This window comes from Brassica napus, chromosome C6, assembly GCF_020379485.1.
Source record: "Brassica napus cultivar Da-Ae chromosome C6, Da-Ae, whole genome shotgun sequence".
Classification (NCBI taxonomy): Eukaryota; Viridiplantae; Streptophyta; class Magnoliopsida; order Brassicales; family Brassicaceae; genus Brassica; species Brassica napus.
This window is the reverse complement of record NC_063449.1, coordinates 27142569-27166270: the sequence shown is the minus strand read 5'-3', so window position 1 is coordinate 27166270 and position 23702 is coordinate 27142569. Positions and strand designations below refer to the sequence as shown.

The window sequence follows — 23702 nt, the reverse complement described above, 5'->3', positions numbered from 1 at the left end:
AGCACTTGGCCATAGAGAGAAGAGGTGTTTACTTCCTCCAAAGCCACTTGGATCTGCTGTTATTATAAAAGAAACTCCTAGTCCCAATGAAGAGATCCCAATGGTGGATATAGGATTGTTGCAAAACACCCCTAGCTCACATGTCAACCACTTGGAATCAAACTTGCAATCACCTTCTGGCCACCAAGCACATGAGACTCCAAAAAACTTGTCTGTCATTACTCCTTATGAGGATGTAACTTCTGGTCCGATCACACACTCACATGAGGTGCACTCTATCTCTTGTTTAAAGATTGATTGTACTTTACCTATGTTAGCAGCCACAATCGCTGCGCCCTCTCAGACACAAATTATGGAAGAAATTCCATCACAAGTTAACATTTTCGAAGCCGCTCATGCTTCTGAAAATGAGCAACCAGTTGGTCCTCTCTCGCCTCTCACTCCCAACCATCATCATTTCCACATGGAGCCGGAGACTCCTCTTGCTTATGGGAAAGAAACTGGTTTAGACGTGGTTGGAGAAACCTCTAGTTATAACTTAACTAGAGGAGGAAGACCAATAAAACCAACACAAAAAGTTCAAAAAATGGAATGGACAAATGTTAGAGGAAGGGGTAAAAAAAGTCGACGTAGCCGAGGAAACCATTTCCACTAGTTTGGTCTTTCTTTTCTTTCCTATTAGGTTTCATTTGTAAACCCTTCACTCGGGTTGTGCTAAAACCCTCCTCTTATTGCAAACTTTCTCAAACTTATGAGTGAAAACTCATACTTGTATCATTTATGCATTTTAATATGAAAGCCTTTTACAAAAAAAAAAGTGTGAATTTTTTTTAACAATTAACCACTTGTAAAAGTTATTGATTCTGGCTACACTATAAAAGTCTTAAACAATGAAAATAATTAATATTAAAAATGATTATTCATAATGAGAGTTTTCATAATTATCTAGATATGAGAATATTTTAAAAAATAAAAAGGAAAAGAAAGAAGAAGAAAGAGATGAAAAACGATTTTCGAATAACTCACAATTTGTTTTTAAAATATTATTTAAAAGATTATTACTTTATAATTAGTTCCGTTTTTTAATCTAAAATTTAATATTTTAACTAAATGAAATTAATAATAATAATATTTATTGATTAGATACTTCACTATTTCCGATACCCAGAGGCTGAGAGTCCAATAATGAAAATGATATGAAACCACAATATATTTTGATCATAAGAAAATCAACAAACGACGTCAAAAAAAAAAAAAAAAAATCAAGAAACTCAGCAGAAGGGAATGTGACCTAATAAACAAATATAAAAGTCTTACGCCCACAACTTTAAAAACTCTAGTGATTCCTGGCTACACCAGAAATTGCTTAAACAATAAATATTAAAAAGAATTTCCCACAACTTATAAAAATCTAGAGTATCCACAACGTGAATCTCTCGTTAAGTATTTATGCATTAAATATTTAAAATAAAATAGAAAGAGCAGAAAAAATATGAGAAATTATTTTCATTCAAGAGACTTTCTGAAGTACGCTGATTTGCATATTCTAAATGCTTCAGTTCTTTTTTATTTTTAAATTTAATAATTTAAACCAAAACTTTAATATTTATTGATTAAATTCCGTATGGGTATCTCACACCCTGAAGCTGAGAGCCCAGTAATGAAAATGTTTATGAAGCCTTTAAAGCCCAGTTTACGTTTTAATTTTGGTACGGAAAGGAAGACAAGAGAATGATTGACTCTGAAGAGATGAAGAAGATGGGAATCACGTTGACTTTAATTTCCAACTCTTTCTTCCCCGGTTCTGCGTGTTTTCTATTAAATCTAAATCCTCGGAATCTCTGAGGTTTTCTTGATGATTCCATTATTTTGTATTCTGTAACATAATTGTCCAACACATCCTCTGACTCAATGGGGACCCCGGAGTTTCCAGATCTGGGGAAACACTGCTCCGTTGATTATTGCAAGCAGATCGATTTCTTGCCATTCACATGCGATCGCTGCATCCAGGTTCCTTTTGATTCCTCCTTACATACAATAATCTCTCGCTCGATGCTACGATCTACGATTTTAATTTGATTTTTTTTTTCTTTCAAATTCGACCATTCGCATTTTCATGAATTTGATGCTAAAACGATTTTTAAATAATGTCTGAATCGTAAAAATCTTTAAAAAAAAAAAAATTGTATTGCAGGTGTTTTGTTTGGATCATCGTAGCTACATGAAACACTCTTGTCCGAAAGGAAACAGAGGAGATGTTACGGTCGTTATCTGTCCGTTATGTGCTAAAGGAGTTCGGTTAAACCCTGACGAAGATCCAAACATCACTTGGGAGAAACACGTGAACACAGATTGTGATCCATCAAACTACGAGAAAACTGTCAAGAAGAAGAAATGTCCTGTCCCAAGGTGCAGAGAATTGCTAACCTTCTCCAACACTATAAAATGCCGAGATTGCGGCATCGAACACTGTTTGAAACATCGGTTTGGGCCTGACCATAGTTGCTCTGGATCTAAGAAGCTTGATTCTAGTTTCTCATTCATGGGTTTCTTGAGTACAACAAACACAAAAGAAGCTCCCGCTTCATCTTCAAGATGGTCTAGTCTTTTAGCTTCGGCTGAAGCTAGTATCAGAGAACTCGGTAACGATATTAGCCAGAAGTTACAGTTTTCGAGTGGCGGCGATGGCAGTCTAGGGAAAACGCAGGAGAGGAATGGTAAAGTTACGGTTGATGTTTGTCCGAAATGCAGCAAAGGGTTTCGGGAACCGGGGGAACTATTGAAGCATATTGATAAGGATCATCGTGGTACTTCTATAGCTTAGAGAAGCATGGAAGTGATCTGATTAAATATTTGTGTGATTGAAACATTTTTGCTGTTGTGTTGTTGTAACATTCTTTGAGATCGGCTTTCGTTTGGTCGGTTTGGGTTTTATGGTTCATAAATTATAGAAATCCGGGTTATGAAAGCAGGAACATGTTAAGATTGGATACATACATCATTCTTTGATGAAACCATGAGCCTTAGTTCCACAAATATTTTATCAGAGTTGTATAAGAAAGCTGAAGTTGAAAGAGTAGTTGGCCATTTCTTGTAGCCCCCTTCTAACCACATAACTTCACAACATAAATATTGATATTGTGATCAAGATGATGAGTATACTGCTTTGATATTGCATATTTTCTTTGAGACGAGTTAAAAGATGTTACAGTGAAGAGTTGAAAAAGGGACAACTGTGAAGTTATAATAACCCTTCTTCTATGTTGTTTTTATATCATTAAGAACTGTTATATCATTACAAATTTATTCATTACTCTTATATGCATATTTATGTAAAATGCATAATTTATCTAGAATTTTTTAAGATAATAACATAGAAATATAACTTTTGCATAAAGTTATTTACATAATAGAATAAGAAATATAACTTATACATAAGTGTTTTTACATAATAAAATGAGAAATATAGCTTAGACATAAATGTAAACTTTCTTAATAACTACAAATAAATATATTCTAGGTGATCTATTCAAACTATATCTATATCTATACTATTACTTGAGAAGTAAATTCGCTGATTTGTCATGTTCTCCATAACCATAAGTTTAGGCTTACTCATATTTTATGCTTAATTGTTAATTTTAATAATAAATAATTTTAGTGATTTAGTTGATAACTTATCATTATCTTCAGAATAATTAAAACTTGTAACGAAAATATCATAGTTAAATTTATATTATACTTACTTTATTAATATTAAAATAATATATATATATGCTTATATAATATTTGGTTAGTAATATTAAACTGACTATATTTTAATATATATATCACATAAGATAGAATGAATCATATATCATTTAAGATAAATTTCTTAAGACAATCAAAATCACCCATTGTGATAATTTCTGAAAAATGTTGGCAAAGAATTAAAAATAATTAGAACGTTTAAAGTCTTTATTACCCTTAATAAATAATTAGATTAGATTTGTTATATATAATTACCCATAAATTTAAAAATAATTCATGAATTTGATAATTATCATTATCTAAAAAGATTCTATATTATTTTATTTAAAAAATATTTTACATCATAATCTTTTGAATATTTTAAAAATAAATATAAACCGATGTATATAGTTTATGTATATATGATTTTTTAAAAAATAATAAAAAATATTTTAATATATGGTATATAATTTTATTAATTTTTAGTTAATTATTGAATATTTCAAAAGCATGAAAATAATTCATTCTAATGGTTTTTGAATTGATAATATATCTATTTATAAGTTTTTTGTAAAATTATTAGATTTTGTGCTGGCAAAACACTTAGTTTAAGTCTATTATGTAAACTTTTGCAGCAAATCAACGGTGGGATTGTCATCTACCACGTGGGCTGACTTTAGCAATTGCGCTATCTTGGATATTTGTAGTTTCAAAAATACTCTTTATTCTGAAGTTTACATAATTTTATATTTAAAACTTAGTTTTAAAGTGTTATTCTTCGAAAGTAAACTTTTACCTTAACTTCAAAATTATTTATATTTTACCTTATGGTCCTTATAATAATTAATGTATATCCATAAAAAAAATTATGAATAACTAACACACATATAAATATATTACAACAATATATATTACATGAACTATGACGATAAAATGTTACGTTTATAAAATTATAAAGAGAAATGTATAATTAAATATTAAAATACAACCAAAATACCATATTATTCCATAAAATTATTTTCGTAATGCTCCATCTCCGGTTATAAAAAAAACAATTTGGACAATATTTTAGAAATTTTGGAGATTCCAGAGCAAATTTACCAGACTATTGGTGTTATTTTAATATTTAAATTTTTATAATAATTATATCTTTATGTATATTTTTAAAAGTTTTTTATTATTAAGTTTTGTTTGTAATATTTTTATTGCCTAATTCTAGTTTTAAAATATTATAAATTTTATTTTTATATTTTTATTTAATTTACGTGTAAAACTTGAATTTATAAAAAAATTTGAAATATTTATGAGATAGAAATTTTTTTAAAACTTAAAATAATAAACGAGAAAATACTTAGAATTATGAATGTAATGTTGAATTAATTGTAAAAGCCAAAATGCATATAAAAATTTCAAATTTCAAATTTGAAGTTTTGAGTCACTTTTCAAAACTCCAAATTTGAAGTTTTGAAATTTCTTTTTGGAGACTAAAAATCTTTATATCTGAAGTTATATAATTTATTTTAGATATGCTTTTAGAGAAGAAAAAAAACAAAATTCAGACTCTCTAACACTAGATTTTTTTTTTTTTTTTTGAACACACTCTCTAACACTAGATTAGATTAAATAAAAAGAAAAGAAAAAGACGTTGGACGTATAGAAGCGAAGACTTAATTATCACGAGTAATCGCCATTGGATCTCTAGGACGTGAGGAAATTCAGACCGTTGATATTAGTTGGTAGACTGCACTTTCTCCTCAGCGTCCTCTGTCTTAGAAAATGAAAAAAGAAAGACGTTGGACATACAAGAGCCAAGACTCAGGCGTAGAGTCAACCACTGCAAGTAATCAAACGGCCATGGCGGGTGGAATGGAGGCAGCGGCGGATAAAGGTGGTGAGATAGTGAAGGCACGTACGGACGAGAGAGAATATAGGAGGATTGTTCTTAAGAACTCTCTCGAGGTGTTGTTAATCAGTGATGCAGAGACTGACAAGGTAAAGATCGATTCATGTTCTAGTCTTACTGCTAAAATAAGAAATCTGAACTGATTCATCGTCTGTGTACGTTGATCTTAGTGTGCTGCTTCAATGAATGTTAACGTTGGATCATTCTCGGACCCAGAAGGATTGGATGGACTAGCTCATTTTCTTGGTACGTTTAATGTTTTTCTTCATAGCAAGACTCAAGCACTAAGCTGGGTCAAGTTCACTCTATATAAACAGTTATATCAAAGTGGAGTTTTTAATTAATGTTGGATTTGTTAGTCATGGAAAAATAATTTATGATTTTATTTTTGGGTGGCGATGTCAAGAGCATATGCTGTTTTATGCAAGTGAAAAATATCCAGAGGAAGATAGTTACTCCAAGTACATCACTGAAGTACGTAATATTGTTCTTCTCCAGCTCTTAAATACAATCTTGAGAGAAAATATGATGTGCTTATTGTAATTCTGTTTTAGCATGGAGGAAGCACAAATGCTTATACATCCAGTGAAGACACAAACTACCATTTTGATATCAACACAGACTCCTTTGATGAGGCTTTGGACAGGTAGAACTTACTAATGTTATCTGATTTCCCTTTATACAGTGTTGGTTTTTTATGTCATAATTTTCCTAACCAGATTCGCACAGTTCTTTATCAAACCACTGATGTCTGCTGATGCCACCATGAGGGAGATCAAGGCTGTTGACTCTGGTTAGCTTCTTGATTTTCTTGATAGCTTTCATGTCGCAGTTTGTTAAGTAACAAAATTCTTAACGAGTTCTCTCTCATGTAGAGAATCAGAAAAACATGTTATCTGATTCTTGGCGTCTGCGTCAGGTACTTTTCTCTGCTCTCAAGAACAAACATATAGGTTAATTGTATTCATTTAGTTACAATAAAACTGAAGAATGCATTTTATTGATTAATGGAAAAGAAAGTACAAAGGAATGAAAAATATTGGTGTATATCTAGCATCTAACTTGAGTGTTATGTCTTCCTTTGTTGTTCACACAGTTACAGAAGCATCTAAGTAGAGACGACCATCCATATCATAAATTTAGCACAGGTTCATGTTCGACCTATGATCTGGATTGTTCTTGTAACCAGATCTGGTGTTGTGATACATAATAAAAGTCATGGTCCCTTTTTTTTTTCTCTCTTGCTAAGAAAGTGATATTTTTGCTTAGGTAACATGGATACTCTTCACGTACGACCCGAAGCAAAAGGAGTAGATACAAGGAGTGAGCTACTTAAATTCTATGATGAACACTATTCTGTCAACATCATGCATCTGGTTATTTATGGAAAGGGTGGGTTTAAGAAGTAACCCAAAACTCATTTTTTCATACTTATGGAAAACAGAAGTATTAAAACATTTAGAATGTATAACTCTGAATGTCTTCAGAAAACCTTGATAAACTTCAAGGCCTAGTGGAAGAGTTGTTCCAAGAAATTCGAAACACCAACAAGACCATCCTTAGATTACCTGGTCAGCCGTGTACTCCAGACCATTTACAGGTTTTTTTCACTTACTTCATCTTTAAATTTTATACCAGATCAAGATAAGTTCATGCTATAATGTTTCTATGGTGGTATCTTTTGTTGGTGATGTTTTTTTTGTTCGTTGGTTATAGGTTCTTGTGAAGGTTGTTCCCATAAGGCAGTATCATGAGCTTACTGTTTCATGGCCTATAACTCCTACTATCCATCAGTATGAAGAAGCACCATCAAGGTACCTTAGTCATCTAATTGGTCATGAAGGCGAAGGAAGTTTGTTTCACGCCTTAAAAATCTTGGGTAGGTTTTCTTTTGGGCCAAACTAATTATAATTTTATAGCTTACTAAGTACTTATTTGAAGGGTGTTTCTTGATTTATCTTTAATTCCTCTAGACACTTTCTTAGGTTGTCTCGAATGCAGCTAGAAAGGTGCTTTAGATACTGTATCTATATTATTTTCAGTTGTAGTTGGTCGCTATAAATTTTTTGCCCTGATATGTGTTCTTCCACAGGATTTGCAACGGGGCTGTATGCTGGCGAAGCAGGGACTATGGAGTATTCTTTCTTTAATGTTTCCATTGATCTTACAGATGCTGGCCATGGTGGGTTTCTGTGTATTCTTTCTTTTTAGTATTTTTTAATGTTCTAAGTAAGATCTTTCTTATGTTAAGAGGATGATTTAGTTTTGTTTCTTGCTTGGTATACAGAGCATATGGAAGATATTATAGGGTTATTGTTCAGACACATGAAGATTCTACAACACTCTGGTGTTCCCCGGTGGATTTTTGATGAGGTATAGGCGTATAGCCAATACCGTATTGGTATTATGAAGTTGTACGATCATTTTTGTATGATTTTGCTAGTATTCCTATTGAGTCAGTGTCATTAAAGACTTTGATACATCTTTCATTTTCATTGAAGATCTCAGCTATCTCTGAGACAAGTTTTCATTATCAAGCCAAAACACACCCAATTTCTTATGCAACGGGTATTTCATCAAAAATGCGGGTACTACTATTTCCTTCTCTGTTTTTTAAACTTGTTATATATATTTATATCTGCTTGATACATATGTGGCCTTCGAAATTATGCTTTAGATATACCCAACCAAGCATTGGTTGGTTGGATCATCACTGCCTTCGAAATTTAATCCAGCTATTGTGAAAAAGGTTCTAGATGAGATTTCTCCCAGTAATGTTAGGTAAGTATATATTCCGGATGACCTGATGTCCTTTTTTGCCTTACATTCTACTATGCTCTAATTTCTGAACAAAACTCTTCCCCTTTATTCTGAGAAAAATGAAGATATGATGCTAAATATTGTTATTGTTATTGGTCATATGATAATGCAACATCTCCATAAGATTTTGGGCGGTTATACTTAAAGCATCCCCCCCAGTCCCAGTGCGTTATCCTGACTGCTAGCAAGCTCGCCGCAGTATCTAATGCCATTTATATTTGTAGAATCTTTTGGGAATCAAATAAATTTGAAGGGAAAACTGACAAGATTGAGCCATGGTATAATACTCCATATTCTCTTGAGAAGATAACCAAAGAAACCATTCAGGTTGGCTTTTAATACATTTAGTTTTCTGAATCTTAGTTTTGTTTTATATTATGTTTGTTAGATAATAGTGTCCTATTATACTCTGGAAGAAAGTTCAACTATGGTTTGTGCTTAAGCTAAGCAGCTTAACAATTACAGGAATGGGAACAGTCTGCTCCTGATGTAAACCTGTTTCTACCAATACCTAATGTCTTCATTCCTACAGATTTGTTACTAAAAGATGTAAAAGATAAGGTTTAGTGTCATCACTCTAGTCACAATCTACAAATGCTTTTGAAGTTTAATTTGTGAAGCGGTTACTCACATTGCTCTGGAACAGGAAAACTTTCCTGTTATGTTGAGGAAGACATCATTCTCAAGACTGTGGTATAAGCCTGATACAAAGTTCTTCAGACCAAAGGCATATGTTAAGATGGAGTTCAACTGCCCCCTTGCAGTCAGTTCTCCTGACGCTGTAGTTCTTTCCAGTATGTTCGTTTGGTTGCTTGAGGACTGTTTGAATGAATATGGTAAATATTTAAACTGCTTCAATATTGATCATCAACGTGGTGATTCCGCTGCTTTATGTTGCATCTCTTATGTATATTGTATCACGAAAACCGTTTCATCAATATTTTGTTCTTTGTTTCAGCTTATTATGCTGAGGATGCTGGTCTTTACTATGGATTAAGTCTTTCAGACAATGGATTTGAGGTGGGTTTTGTGAAGCTTTCTTTCAGTTCATTTCATGTTTACCTAAAGTGTTTCTCATTTACAGCTCTATCTTGGTGGCTTTAATCACAAATTGATGATCTTGTTGGAAGCTGTTATTGAAAAGATAGCAAAGTTTGAAGTTAAACCTGATAGGTTTTCTGTTATCAAGGTAACCTTGTTACTCTAGACATGCTACAACTTCCTCCTTGTTACTAGATTGAATCCATGTTTGTTAATAGGAAATGGACACAAAGGCATACCAAAACAACAAATTCAGACAACCATATAGTCAAGCAACTAGCTACTGCTCACTGGTGTTACATGATCAGACCTGGCCTTGGACTGAGGAACTAGATGCTCTTTTACATATGGAAGCTGAAGACTTAGTAAAATTCGTTCCAATGATGTTATCTAGAGCATTTGTTGAGTGCTATGTAGCAGGTATCAACATTATCTCCATGTAGTCTCTGGTCTCTACCCATTTGCCTTTTCTTATAGACTTTGTAAATGTCTCATTTCAGGAAATGTTGACAAGGAGGAAGCTGAGTCAATGGTGAAGCATGTTGAAGATGTTCTTTTTAAAGACCCAAAACCTATTTGTCGTCAGTTGTTTCCGTCTCAGCTCCTGACTGATAGGGTTGCAGAGCTCGGAACAAGAACCAAATACTTTTACCATCAACAAGGCTCAAACCCCAAAGATGAAAATTCTGCTCTGGTGCATTATATCCAGGTATAGTAGATAAACTTGCAACTAAGTGGTCTTGTCAACCAGTTTTTGCTTCTTCCTTTTCTTGAATCTCTTGGTACTTAGTCACTGTGAATTTTCAGAAAGTTTCTTTTTACATGCATTGTTTTTCTTGCTCACGAACAGGTTCATCAAGATGAATTTTCAATGAACGTGAAACTTCAACTTTTCTGTCTCATAGCAAAGCAAGCCACATTTCACCAGCTCAGAACGGTCGAGCAACTTGGTTACATCACTTCACTTTCCCGGAGGTACAATGATAGTTTCTTATATGTTGTTAAGAACGCCCCCCGTGATTCCTCGTTGATACAAATGTTTACTTTCATGCGACATAGGAATCATTCTGGCGTCAATGGTGTACAGTTCATTATCCAGTCTTCAGATAAGGTACCAAACCAGCCTGTCGTCTCGTCGATGTTTTACTACCTTGAGACTTTGCATAACTTTTTTCTTATTGTTTTGGTTTTGTTGGTAACAGGGTCCTAGACATATTGATTCAAGGGTCGAGTCACTACTCAAGGACCTTGAGAGTAAATTTTACAATATGAGTGATGAAGAATTCAAGGTGAGATGATCCCAACCAAATATTATTACACGCATAATATTTTCATGAAAACATACTAACTGACATGGCTTCCTCCTCAAGAGTAATGTAACAGCTTTGACAGACATGAAGCTTGAGAAACACAAGAACTTGTCAGAAGAATCTCGGTTTTACTGGGGAGAGATTCGAAACGGGACACTCAAATTCAACCGCATAGAAGCAGAGGTGAAGAACCTCTAACAACCATAATGCAAATATTGTGGATAGTTCAACGCCATTAACACAGCTTCTTGGGGGGTGTTGTTTTGTGGTTAGGTGGCTGCACTGAGAGAGATAAAGAGGGAAGAGTTGATAGATTACTTTGACGAGTACATAAAGATTGACGCACCAAAAAAGAAATCGCTGAGCATATTCGTTTATGGAAGCCAGCATTTGAAGGAAATGGTGTCTGACAAAGCCAAGGTTGCATCACCATTCATAGAAATTGAAGACATTGTCAGATTCCGGAATTCTCTACCTCTTTACAGGTCGTTGAGAGGATGAAGCCATCTGATACTTTGAGGAGGTCCCAAACTCTTTGCAAGGAAGGGTATTACATACTCATTTGTATTCGTCTGACTGTTAAATCAGAGTTTGAACAAATAAAACAGAGTCTTGTTGTTATAACAGACTTATAGCATATATGATCATGGATGAATCGTGGAATCACCTTTCCACTTAAAATAAATCTAGGGAGAATTTGTAGGATGGCCATATTGAGAAAAATTATAAGCAAATGATCATGTAATAAAGTAAGATGACTGTTGTGACAATTTAACATGAAATCTGACCACTTTCTCTCTTTCCCCGAGTGAAAGTTTACCAAATACGCTTATAAATATAATATATTATATTTGTTAGACATGTATTATATAAGGGCATGATTAACCCCGGTATCTTAGCCGGAGTTTTTAACTTATGATTTGACATTTTTTTGTTTTGTTTTGTTTTTTTTACAATTTTCGGCTAAGAGACGGCTCTTATATCTCTTATTTAAGAGACGGTTCTTAGTTTTTCTTAGTTAAAAAACTAAGAAAATGTAAGAACCGTTTCTTATCTGAAGCTAAGAACTCCAGTTAAGAGAATGAGTTAATGATGGTCTAATAAATACGACGCATTGCTTTAGAAATTCCTTTTTCAATGACCACAACCAATTTGACTCGCCGCGTAAAAGACAAACATGAGTAATTGAGGAATGAACACCAAAAAAAGAGGAGGAGGAGGAGGACATGATTTATAGAAGAGTCAGTGGAATTGTTACCAAAATTGATGGAAGAGAACAAGGGGCAGCAGAACATAAAAGTCTATGCTACCGCGAGAGAGAGAGAGAGAGAGAGAGAGAGAGAGAGAGAGAGAGAGAGAGAGAGAGAGAGAGAGAGAGAGAGAGAGAGAGAGAGAGAGAGAGAGAGAGAGAGAGAGAGAGAGAATTGCGGTAAAATAGAATAATATACCTAAGTTTTAACAAAACATTGTTTGAATATACGTTAAATCAGATGTACTATTATATTTTAATATGATTCAAATATAGTATAGTACAATATTTTGTCCGACAGTTTTTGAAAATCCGTTTTAAAAATTTTCAAGTTATAAATGTGTAGAAAAATCTGTATGTTTTTGAAAACATAATTATTTGGTTGAATTATATATGATACACAAGATACATCTATCTATCTATAATAATAAAGTAGAAGAGAAACTCTCCACAATGCGCCACGTCATCCCTCCTACCCTCATTTTGCGACACATGTCGAGCAGAGAGTGAGCTTCTTCTTTTTCCTTTTGCTTCTAATTCGCGGAGTTTCTTTTATTTTTTCTGTGTTTCTAACTCGCAGAGGAGTAGCCAAGATTTCTATTTATTCATTGGGCTTTAATACTTTAATCTTTCTGGCCAGCATGGTGTTTAGGTTTAGTTGTACGCTCTTCTCCAGTTTGACGCCGTAACTAATCGTAAGCCATCTTCTCCGATGACATTGTCTGTAACGTTTCTCCCTTACATAAATTTTTGCTTTAATTCAATCATTAAACTTCACCCACCTCTCCTCCCACTCCGTCTCATTTATTCAGATTCACATCTGTAACAGATACAAGCTCGACCTATAAATAAATGTTTTGGATGTGATGAAGACCTATACCGTTCTAATCTCTTATAGCCTAAATCATCTTTAAAATAGGGCAAGAGCCAATCACTCAAAACTTTTCATGACTTGCTATCACATTCATATCACTTCTTTTTCTTCAACCGCCTGAATTAACTCCAACCATCCACTCCTCGACAATTAAATAGTTTTTTTCTTAATGACAGTATCAGTCACAACAGATTAGCAATTGACGAATTCTCACCCTTCAAGCTTCCATGTTTCCTCAACAATTTTTTACACTACTATATTTATGAACACGAACACAAGTCTCTGCTCATCTTTCATCTCGCAATCTTCTATTATAGCTAGAGAGGGCAGTGGAGATATAACAAATAAATCAATAGTTTTTCTCTCTAAAAATACATTATACAACTTGAATTTGGTGAAAAAAATTGATTAAAAATAAAAAATTTACTGAAATTGTAACATGATCTAACCCAAAATATAAAACAACAAAAAACTAAAAAATATTAATAAGAACGAAAAAAAGAAAATCCATTCCCTATATTCTTTTTTTACGTTTCATCAAAACCAATCAATGGAAATATATATATATATATATATATATATATATATATCATGGATAGTTTTTTTTCTTTTGCGGTTACCAAGCTCCAATTTAAAATATTCACATGATAAATAAAATAAAAACACAACAGTAATTATTACATAATCAAATCACAATTTTTGTAAAAGAGTAATAAATTCTAATAAATATATTTCTATTAGGAAAGTAGAATATTGTTTTTCTATGGAAAACATCATCAAGTAAAAAATCACAAATTGACACATCATCAAATAAAGAATCACAAATTGACACATCAACAAAAATCCAAATATTATAAAATTGACCATATTTAGAAATTTAACAGAAAACATGAATTTTATATTCTCCTTTAAGTTTATTATTGTACCTTTGAGTTTAACATTTCTTCAATTCTAAACTTTATCAGACTATTTACTATGTTACATGAAAGAAAATGTTTTGGATATGATGAAGACCTACACCGTTCTAATCTCTTATAGTCTAAACCATCTTTAAAATAGGGCAAGAGCCAATCACCCAAAACCTTTCATGACTTGCAATCATATTCGTATTACTTCTTTTTCTTCTATCGCCTGAATTAACACCAACCCTCCACTCCTCGGCAATTAAATAGTTTTTTTTTCTTAATGACAACATCAGTCATAGCAGATTAGCAATTGACGAATTCTTCATCCTTCCACCTTCCATGTTTCCTCACCAATTTTTTACACTATTATATTTATGAACACGAAGACAAGTCTCTCTGCTCATTTTTCATCTCGCAATCTTCTACTATAGCTAGAGAGGGCAGTGGAGATATAACAAATAAATCAATAGTTTTTTTTCTCTAAAATATACATTATAGAACTTGAATTTGGTAAAAAAAATTGTTTAAAAATAAAAATTGATTGAAATTTTAACATGATCTAACCTAAAATATAAAATAACAAAAAACTAAAAAATATTAATAAGAACGAGAAAAAGAAAGTCCATTCGCTATATTCTTTTTTGACGTTTCATCAAAACCAACCAATGGAAATAAAAAAAAATATATATATATATATATATATATATATATATATATATATCATGGATAGTGTTTTTCTTTTGTGGTTACCAAGCTCAAATTTAAAATATTCACATGATAACTGAAAAAAAAAACACAACAGTAATTATTACATAATCAAATCACAATTTTTTAAGAAAGTAATAAATTCTAATAAATATATTTCTATTAGGAAAGTAGAATATTGTTTTTCTTATGGAAACACATCATCAAGTAAAGAATCACAAATTGACACATCATAAAAAAATCTAAATATTATAAAATTTACCATATTTAGAAATTTAACAGAAAACCTGAATTTTATATTCTCCATTAAGTTCATTATTGTACCTTTGAGTTTAACATTTTTTCAATTCTAAACTTTATCAGACTATTTACTATGTTACATGAAAGAAAATATTCTGGATGTGATGAAGACCTACACCATTTTAATCTCTTGTAGTCTAAACCATATTTAAAATAGGGCAATAGCCAATCACCCAAAACCTTTCATGACTTGCTATCATATTCATATCACTTCTTTTTCTTCAACCGCCTGAATTAACTTCAACCCTCCACTCCTTGGAAATTAAATAGCTTTTTCTTAATGACAGCATCAGTAATAGCAGATTAGCAATTGACGAATTCCTCATCCTTCCAGCTTCCATGTTTCCTCACCAATTTTTTACATTACTATATTTATGAACACGAAGACAAGTTTCTGCTCATCTTTCATCTCGCAATCTTCTATTATAGTTAGAAAGGGCAGTGGAGATATAACAAATAAATCAATAGTTTTTTTACTAAAAAATAAATTATAGAACTTGAATTTGGTGAAAAAAAATTGATTAAAAATAAAAATTGATTGAAATTTTAACATGATCTAACCCAAAATATAAAACAACAAAATACTAAAAAATATTAATAAGAACGAGAAAAAGAAAATACATTCACTATAATTTTTTTTAACGTTTCATCAAAACCAACCAATGGAAACAAAAAAAAAAATATATATATATCATGGATAGTTTTTTTTTTCTTTTGTGGTTACCAAGGTAAAATTTAAAATATTCACATGATAACAGAAAGAAAAACACAACATTTTTTTAAGAAAGTAATAAATTCTAATAAATATATTTTTATTAGGAGAGTAGAATATTGTTTTTTCTCATGGAAACACATCATCAAGTAAAGAATCACAAATTGACACATCATCAAAAAATCTAAATATTATAAAATTTACCATGTTTAGAAATTTAACATGAAACCTGAATTTCATATTCTTCATTAAGTTCATTATTGTACCTTTGAGTTTAACATTTCTTCAATTCTAAACTTTATCAGACTATTTACTATGTTACATGAAAGAAAATGTTCTGGATATGATGAAGACCTACACCGTTCTAATCTCTTATAGTCTAAACCATCTTTAAAATAGGGCAAGAGCCAATCACCCAAAACCTTTCATGACTTGCTATCATATTCGTATTACTTCTTTTTCTTCTATCGCCTGAATTAACTCCAACCCTCCACTCCTCGGCAATTAAATAGTTTTTTTTTCTTAATGACAACATCAGTCATAGCAGATTAGCAATTGACGAATTCTTCATCCTTCCATCTTCCATGTTTCCTCACCAATTTTTTACACTATTATATTTATGAACATGAAGACAAGTCTCTCTGCTCATTTTTCATCTCACAATCTTCTACTATAGCTAGAGAGGGCAGTGGAGATAAAACAAATAAATCAACAGTTTTTTTCTTTAAAATATACATTATAGAACTTGAATTTGGTAAAAAAATTGTTTAAAAATAAAAATTGATTGAAATTTTAACGTGATCTAACCTAAAATATAAAATAACAAAAAACTAAAAAAATATTAATAAGAACGAGAAAAAGAAAGTCCATTCACTATATTCTTTTTTGACGTTTCATCAAAACCAACCAATGGAAATAATAAAAAAAAATATATATATATATATATATATATATATATATATATATATATATATATATCATGGATAGTGTTTTTTTTTGTGGTTACCAAGCTCAAATTTAAAATATTCACATGATAACTGAAAAAATACACAACAGTAATTATTACATAATTAAATCACAATTTTTTTAAGAAAGTAGTAAATTCTAATAAATATATTTCTATTAAGAAACTAGAATATTGTTTTTCTCATGTAAACACATCATCAAGTAAAGAATCACAAATTGACACATCATAAAAAAAATCTAAATATTATAAAATTTACCATATTTAGAAATTTAACAGAAAATCTGAATTTTATATTCTCCATTAAGTTCATTATTGTACCTTTGAGTTTAACATTTCTTCAATTCGAAACTTTATCAGACTATTTACTATGTTACATGAAAGAAAATATTCTGGATGTGATGAAGACCTACACCGTTCTAATCTCTTATAGTCTAAACCATATTTAAAATAGGGCAATAGCCAATCACCCAAAACCTTTCATGACTTGCTATCATATTCATATCACTTCTTTTTCTTCAACCGCCTGAATTAACTTCAACCCTCCACTCCTCGGAAATAAATAGCTTTTTCTTAATGACATCATCAGTAATAGCAGATTAGCAATTGACGAATTCCTCATCCTTCCAGCTTCCATGTTTCCTCACCAATTTTTTACATTACTATATTTATGAACACGAAGACAAGTTTCTGCTCATCTTTCATCTCGCAATCTTCTATTATAGCTAGAAAGGGCAGTGGAGATATAACAAATAAATCAATAGTTTTTTTCTCTAAAAAATACATTATAGAACTTGAATTTGGTGAAAAAAAATGATTAAAAATAAAAATTGATTGAAATTTTAACATGATCTAACCCAAAATATAAAACAACAAAATACTAAAAAATATTAATAAGAACGAGAAAAAGAAAATCCATTCACTATAATTTTTTTTAACGTTTCATCAAAACCAACCAATGGAAACAAAAAAAAAATATATATATCATGGATAGTTTTTTTTTTCTTTTGTGGTTACCAAGGTAAAATTTAAAATATTCACATGATAACAGAAAGAAAAACACAACAATTTTTTTAAGAAAGTAATAAATTCTAATAAATATATTTTTATTAGGAGAGTAGAATATTGTTTTTTCTCATGGAAACACATCATCAAGTAAAGAATCAAAAATTGACACATCATCAAAAAATCTAAATATTATAAAATTTACCATGTTTAGAAATTTAACATGAAACCTGAATTTCATATTCTTCATTAAGTTCATTATTGTACCTTTGAGTTTAACATTTCTTCAATTCTAAACTTTAGCAGACTATTTACTACTAGTGGTAGGCCCGCCCTACAGGCGGGTGAGATTACAATAAAATTATTTAATTTTATAAAACACTTAAAAATTAAATGTTTATTTTGAAGTTGTTTAATTGTTTTGTATTGACCATTGTGTGTGTTGTTGTTTCATTTTTTACCTTATACTGTAAATTATGGTGGAGCTTGGTTGTTTTGTCACGTATTGGAGGAATGCGTGCGTTTGTTTGTGTTTGTCGTGCGGTGATGATGTTTTCAGTTGATAGGTTTAATGTGGTGTGATGGGGAGGAATGTTTATATAACTTTGTATATGATTTGGTATTTATTGTTTAACATAGAACTTATCGATATAGGTTTGTGAAATTTGGCTATGTGAGAGTAATTGTGTATATTTAATGCGTAGTTATGGGTTCTGTTTGGGTAGTTACTGAGTTGCGTGAGAGTTTGTGGGATGTAGCCGGCTTGTTTAACCATGGATGTCTTCCATCAACACATGTGTTGTGATATTTGTTAGAGAGGAAAAAATTAGTTATGATCTAAGTTGCTTGCTTAGCAAGATAGCTCACCTTGGGATGGTTGGGGTTTGATGGTGAAAGATCCTTTCAAAGCTCGAGCGTTGAGTCCAGCATAAGGCACTGTTTTCCTGACATCACTTTGTCGAGGTTTCTTCTTTGCCATTTGGTAATGATCAGAGGAGTTCCTATGCAGCAAAGTAGAGAGCCAAGTATTTAAAAATATTAACATTTAGGAGTTTCAATCGTTTAGTTGTGAGAGAGTAGGTGTTGAAAATATCTTCAAGCCTCTGTTGTTATTTGAAACATTTTCTCTTATTTGAAACTTTTTTTGTATGGCGATTAATAGAGGGTGTATTTATGGAAAATAATGACAGACCGTTTTCTTTGTATATAGTACTTGAACAAAACACCTACAAACAATTGTTTTAATGTATGAATATATAATAGTGATGGAATAACTTTGTTAGAGGATTAAAGTATTTATTAACCGGCTCTATGTGGAAATTTTTTTGTACATAGCTATGAAGTGAGTGATATCATTAAAAAAAATATTAAAACAGTTTTTCGCGCTAACTAAGATGAAAGTTATTTAAAAGCTACTGGAATTTCTATTTAGCATATACAACTCTTCAGCGTTGTGGAAATATATTGTTTTGCACATAAATTTCTTCTGAGAACTACATAAAACCACTTCTGTAAAAGGTGATTTTGTTGTAGTGATATCACTCAATGTAAAAGTGTTAGTTATCTACTACCGTGTCATATTCTGAACTTATAAATTCAGTTAAAATTGTTTTCACATTGGGTCTTTTGATTTTAGTATAACAGATTAATCATTTAGCATATAAACGGCCATGCCAAATTGTGAAAACAAAATTGTGAACAATAATATAGAAATTTCATTCCATATAATTCGGTTTGGCAGAGTTTTACTCATAAATGAACTTATCCTTATGATTTTATCTATTAAGAAGCTTATCTCATTGAGTGGGCCAGAAAAGACAGAGATGTGGGATGTCCATAACTTTCAGTAGCCAAAATCTTTCTTATTTTCATCAACCTCAAACTCTCTTGTTTTGTTGCTACACGTTTAGTTTTGAAATTTGCATTTGAAACCATTCCAAGTGATTCCATGACAAAACCACATACATGGTTACCCTAAACTCTTAAGGTAACAAAACCAGAAACGAAAAAAACAGAGTTATTGCATCAGCAACAGCTAGAAAGGTCAAAGCATTTGCAGAGGAGACCAAACAGTGGACTAAATCCAGCTTTTAAAGTTGCAGCAAATCTCTATGTTCGATGGCAATTGAAAGGTTAGCCTCCTCGTCCTTTTTTAGCTGAGTCCTTTTGCAATAATACATTATAAATGAACAAAGCCAATTGTGACAAATTAGAAAAATAATATTAACAATGTCATATAGTTTGACGATAATTTCTTCCAAGAAAATAATATAATTTGCTTAACGTTACTTATTTATATATTTATCTATACTAAACTTTCCTAAGTACCCAACAACTTCAACTAATGTAAATAGAGAGAAACAATTGGAGATGGTTTTAGAGAGAGTGATGAGTTCTGTAAAAGTAACACCTTTATTTATAGTTGTAGATTTGATCTGTAACTTTGGAGGAGTGGGAGGGGAAGTACTGTAAAAGTAAGCCTTTTTAGTATACCTTTCTGAAGAAAGTCAAGAACTAACTAAGAATCAAAGGAAGAAAAATAACTGGAGTTATGAATATATATGCTTGGACTGCTACAACAATAGAGGTCATGATCTCTAAGAACTTGTTTTTCTGTTTCAGGGGAGGAAATTATAATTGTTAATTTCAGTAGCATTACATGACCATACTTCTTCAACAGTTTCCATAGAGACTGATGTGGTAATTCTCCTCGCTGGTCCTGATGATCAGTAAGCCATGAGGAGAAAGTGGACACCGGCAACCTACGGCGGTGATAAAGATAGAGAGAGGAAGAGAAGCTTTAGATGCCAAATCAAATTCATACTTGTAACACATTTCATTTTTGTAACTTCATAAGCGATGATGAAAGAACACTCTTGTCTTTTATGAGCAAACCTTATCACTGAAATGACATTTAGTTTACTGTTTCAGAGCAAACATATTTTATTTTCGTATCACAGAAATGATAAAGGTTTTAAGCTTCTTATGCTAAACTATAACAGCTCAAATTACAACAAACATAAACCGGTACACCCTAACCGAGCCATGGCTAAAATCACAATAACCAAAAGACCTCTCACTAAAAGCTTATAAAGCAGAGTGAGCTGTCCCACAAAGAGACATTAAATCCTAAAAGCATTTCAGATTCTTAATGAAATTTACAGTAATCTGCGGTCCAATCCTTCCTTCTAGTGGATTAAATGAGATTGTTAATTAGGCTGATTAAATAATAGCCTCATACGTTACAGGAGCGGCATTCAACGTTGATCGTTACGAAAGAACATTTGTTCAATTCATGTGAAGGCCAAGAAAATATTATATTATTCAAATTTAAAAAAACCTATAACGTAGGCACGTGAGATGTTGCATCTTTGAATCTCTTATGCTCGGCTGAATTAGTTTTGAACTTTTGGTATTTAAATATGTCAGGCACCTAAAGTTATATAACAACAGTGAAAGTTTCGTTGGGTTTTTTTCCATATGGTTCACTGTCCAAGTTCCAATTTAACTAACAGAGATAATGGGACTCATGTTAACAAATATCTCATCATGAAAGAACAGTCATTCTGATACCATAAGCACTTTGCAGTGTCGAACACAAGCATGACACCATAGGTATGGAGTACAATTTAAAAAAAAAACAAATGAAAATTGAGTTACAAACAGATCTTGTTAATATCAATACTTAGAACAATCATGGACATCCATGACAGAGCCAAGAATCAGAAAATGTTGAGCTGACAAAATAAAGGAACATAGAATCTTGAAAATATTTTGGCAGCTTAAAATTTGGTGAAGACACAAAACTTGTAAATGGTGATGCAAACTAAGGAGACTAAAGCAATGTAAAATAAAAATGGAGCTACAAAGAAGCAGTCAAAGGCTTCTCTACGGCAGATCTACTGTGTCTTGTAGACTTCATCATAGTTTCATGGAACTAAATAGTTCTAGAACATCTGGATATAGTTTGGGCACAGAGCGAGTGAATCCTATGTCTCACTGTGCCTTGTAGACTTCATCATCGTTTCAAATACACAGAGAAAGACAGAGATAAATGAAAAATAATTGGTGTTACAAAAAGAAGTTTTACAAAAAAAAAAAAGAGAAATAATCACATTATTATTGGTTGAAGAGTCAACAATGCTTCTTAAACTATCGTCTCTAGCAAGTCGTCATCAGATTCCCCAATAAAATTTTGTACGTGCTATGATGAGGTTTCAACTGATTTTGCTTTCCTTGCGCACTCAAAATCTTGTATGCATCTTTATGCCCGATTGGAGACACTGTATATGGGTGTGAATTTGATCATGGGTAGTAATACCAGAACATGATCACTATATCAATTACCTTATCTTCCAGTAGCAGAGAATCACCTTCTTTCTTCACATTACGCTCCTATGAGAAACGAAGAAGTGGGATGACAACAGCCTGGCTAAAATAGAATACAAGATATGAATTAGCAGATATATGTCTTTTATTAGCAGTTTATAGGAGACGGTCGTGGTAATTAGCAGAGACTGTTCTTCTTGATTTGGTTGATTCTGTGCTGTTCATCGCTGGAGATTGGAGATTTATATTCCGAGCTTCCGTCGGTTACTATGGGAGATGATGAGGTTGATTGAATGCTTGAGAGATGAAATAATGGGGCAATCGTGTTAAAGATCAGATTAAAATATGTTTTAATGCTATCAGGAGACGTTACGGTGATTTGTTCAGCGAGCAGAGCTATGAATGTCGAAGATAGGAAGACGACACAACCCTACTTGCTGGGCCTGAACATAACCTTTAGAAAAAACCCAATCTCCAAAAATCTACAATTTTTTTAGAAATGACCAAAGAAAAGCCCAGCACACCAAAGGAAGAAATCAAACAAAAACACATGATTATTCACTTGCCACGTGTCTAAAAATGCCCCTCCTTCCTTGCTAAGGTGGATGCATGAGGAGAGAGGCAATCCAACTTTATATATATAGATAGATGTTACATGAAAGAAAATGTTCTAGATGCGATGAAGACCTACATCGTTCTAATCTCTTATAGCCTAAACCATCTTTAAAATAGAGCAAGAGCCAATCACCCAAAACTTTTCATGTCTTGCTATCATATTCGTATCACTTCTTTTTCTTCTACCGCCTGAATTAACTCCAACCCTCCACTCCTCCGCAATTAAATAGTTTTTTTTCTTAAAGACAGCATTAGTCATAGCAGATTAGCAATTGACGAATTCCTCTTCCTTCTAGCTTCCATGTCTCCTCACCAATTTTTTACACTACTATATTTATGAACACGAAGACAAGTCTCTGCTTATCTTTCATCTCACAATCTTCTATTATAGCTAGAGAGGGCAGTGGAGATATAACAAATAAATCCTTAGCTTTTTTTCTCTAAAAAATATATTATAGAACTTGAATTTGGTGAAAATTTTTATTAAAACTAAAACTTTATTGAAATTTTAACATGATCTAACCCAAAAATATAAAACAACAAAAAACTAAAATATTAAAAAGAACGAGAAAAAGAAAATCCATTCACTATATTATTTTTTGATGTTTCATTAAAACCAACAAATGGAAATAATAAAAAAAAAATATATATATATATATATCATGGATAGTTTTTTTTTCTTTTTTGGTTACGAGGCTCAAATTTAAAATATTCACATGATAACTGAAAGAAAAGGACAATAGTAATTATTACATAATCAAATCACAATTTTTTTTAAGAAAATAATAAATTCTAATAAATATATTTCTATTAGGAAAGTAGAATATTTTTTTTTTCTCATGGAAACACATCATCAAGTAAAGAAACACAAATTGACACATCATCAAAAAATCTAAATATTATAAAATTTACCATATTTAGAAATTTAAGAGAAAACATGAATTTTATATTCTCCATTAAGTTTATTATTGTACCTTTGAGTTTAACAGACTATTTACTATGTTACATGAAAGAAAACACTTTCTCTCTTCGTTTGGTATGTGATGCTATAAAACTCTTTTATCTTAAATGATTATAAAGTTATCTCATGCCATTCACAAAATTGTAGTATGAAAGTTAAAACATGTTTTTATCACATCATAAACATTATGTTGAATTTAATTAAACCAACAATAAAGCTAATAATGGTTCTTAAGAAATCTGTTTGTTTTATAAAATTGAAAAATCAAAACTGACTTTTT

At 31.7% G+C, this 23702-nt stretch overlaps 2 protein-coding genes and 2 long non-coding RNA genes across 4 annotated transcripts; 3 read left to right on the top strand and 1 right to left on the bottom strand.

The window, feature by feature from the left end:
* The first annotated feature begins 1716 nt into the window (after positions 1–1716).
* Positions 1717–2968, top strand: LOC106410878 (zinc finger AN1 and C2H2 domain-containing stress-associated protein 13). The gene is made up of 2 exons (XM_013851507.3): positions 1717–2010; positions 2195–2968. The coding sequence occupies exons 1-2, from the start codon at positions 1912–1914 to the stop codon at positions 2822–2824; spliced, it is 729 nt and encodes a 242-aa protein (XP_013706961.1). The 5' UTR covers positions 1717–1911; the 3' UTR covers positions 2825–2968.
* Positions 2969–5403: 2435 nt separating this feature from the next.
* On the top strand, positions 5404–11552 carry LOC106410876 (insulin-degrading enzyme-like 2). Its single transcript, XM_013851506.3, has 26 exons — positions 5404–5721; positions 5803–5878; positions 6039–6106; positions 6187–6278; positions 6352–6425; positions 6508–6551; positions 6729–6780; positions 6902–7024; positions 7120–7232; positions 7349–7511; positions 7725–7814; positions 7920–8005; positions 8134–8220; positions 8310–8413; positions 8677–8779; positions 8918–9013; positions 9099–9288; positions 9411–9472; positions 9537–9641; positions 9712–9913; positions 9994–10202; positions 10344–10468; positions 10553–10604; positions 10696–10782; positions 10864–10986; positions 11077–11552. The coding sequence occupies exons 1-26, from the start codon at positions 5506–5508 to the stop codon at positions 11302–11304; spliced, it is 2970 nt and encodes a 989-aa protein (XP_013706960.1). The 5' UTR covers positions 5404–5505; the 3' UTR covers positions 11305–11552.
* A 6056-nt stretch (positions 11553–17608) lies between these two features.
* LOC125588927 lies at positions 17609–20447 on the top strand. Its single transcript, XR_007325115.1, has 2 exons — positions 17609–19649; positions 20140–20447. It is a non-coding gene; the product is annotated as an uncharacterized LOC125588927 (long non-coding RNA).
* Positions 20448–21478: 1031 nt separating this feature from the next.
* LOC106449842 lies at positions 21479–22973 on the bottom strand. The gene is made up of 2 exons (XR_001289297.3): positions 21865–22973; positions 21479–21800 (listed from the first exon to the last, which is right to left on the bottom strand). It is a non-coding gene; the product is annotated as an uncharacterized LOC106449842 (long non-coding RNA).
* Between the last annotated feature and the right edge of the window lie 729 nt (positions 22974–23702).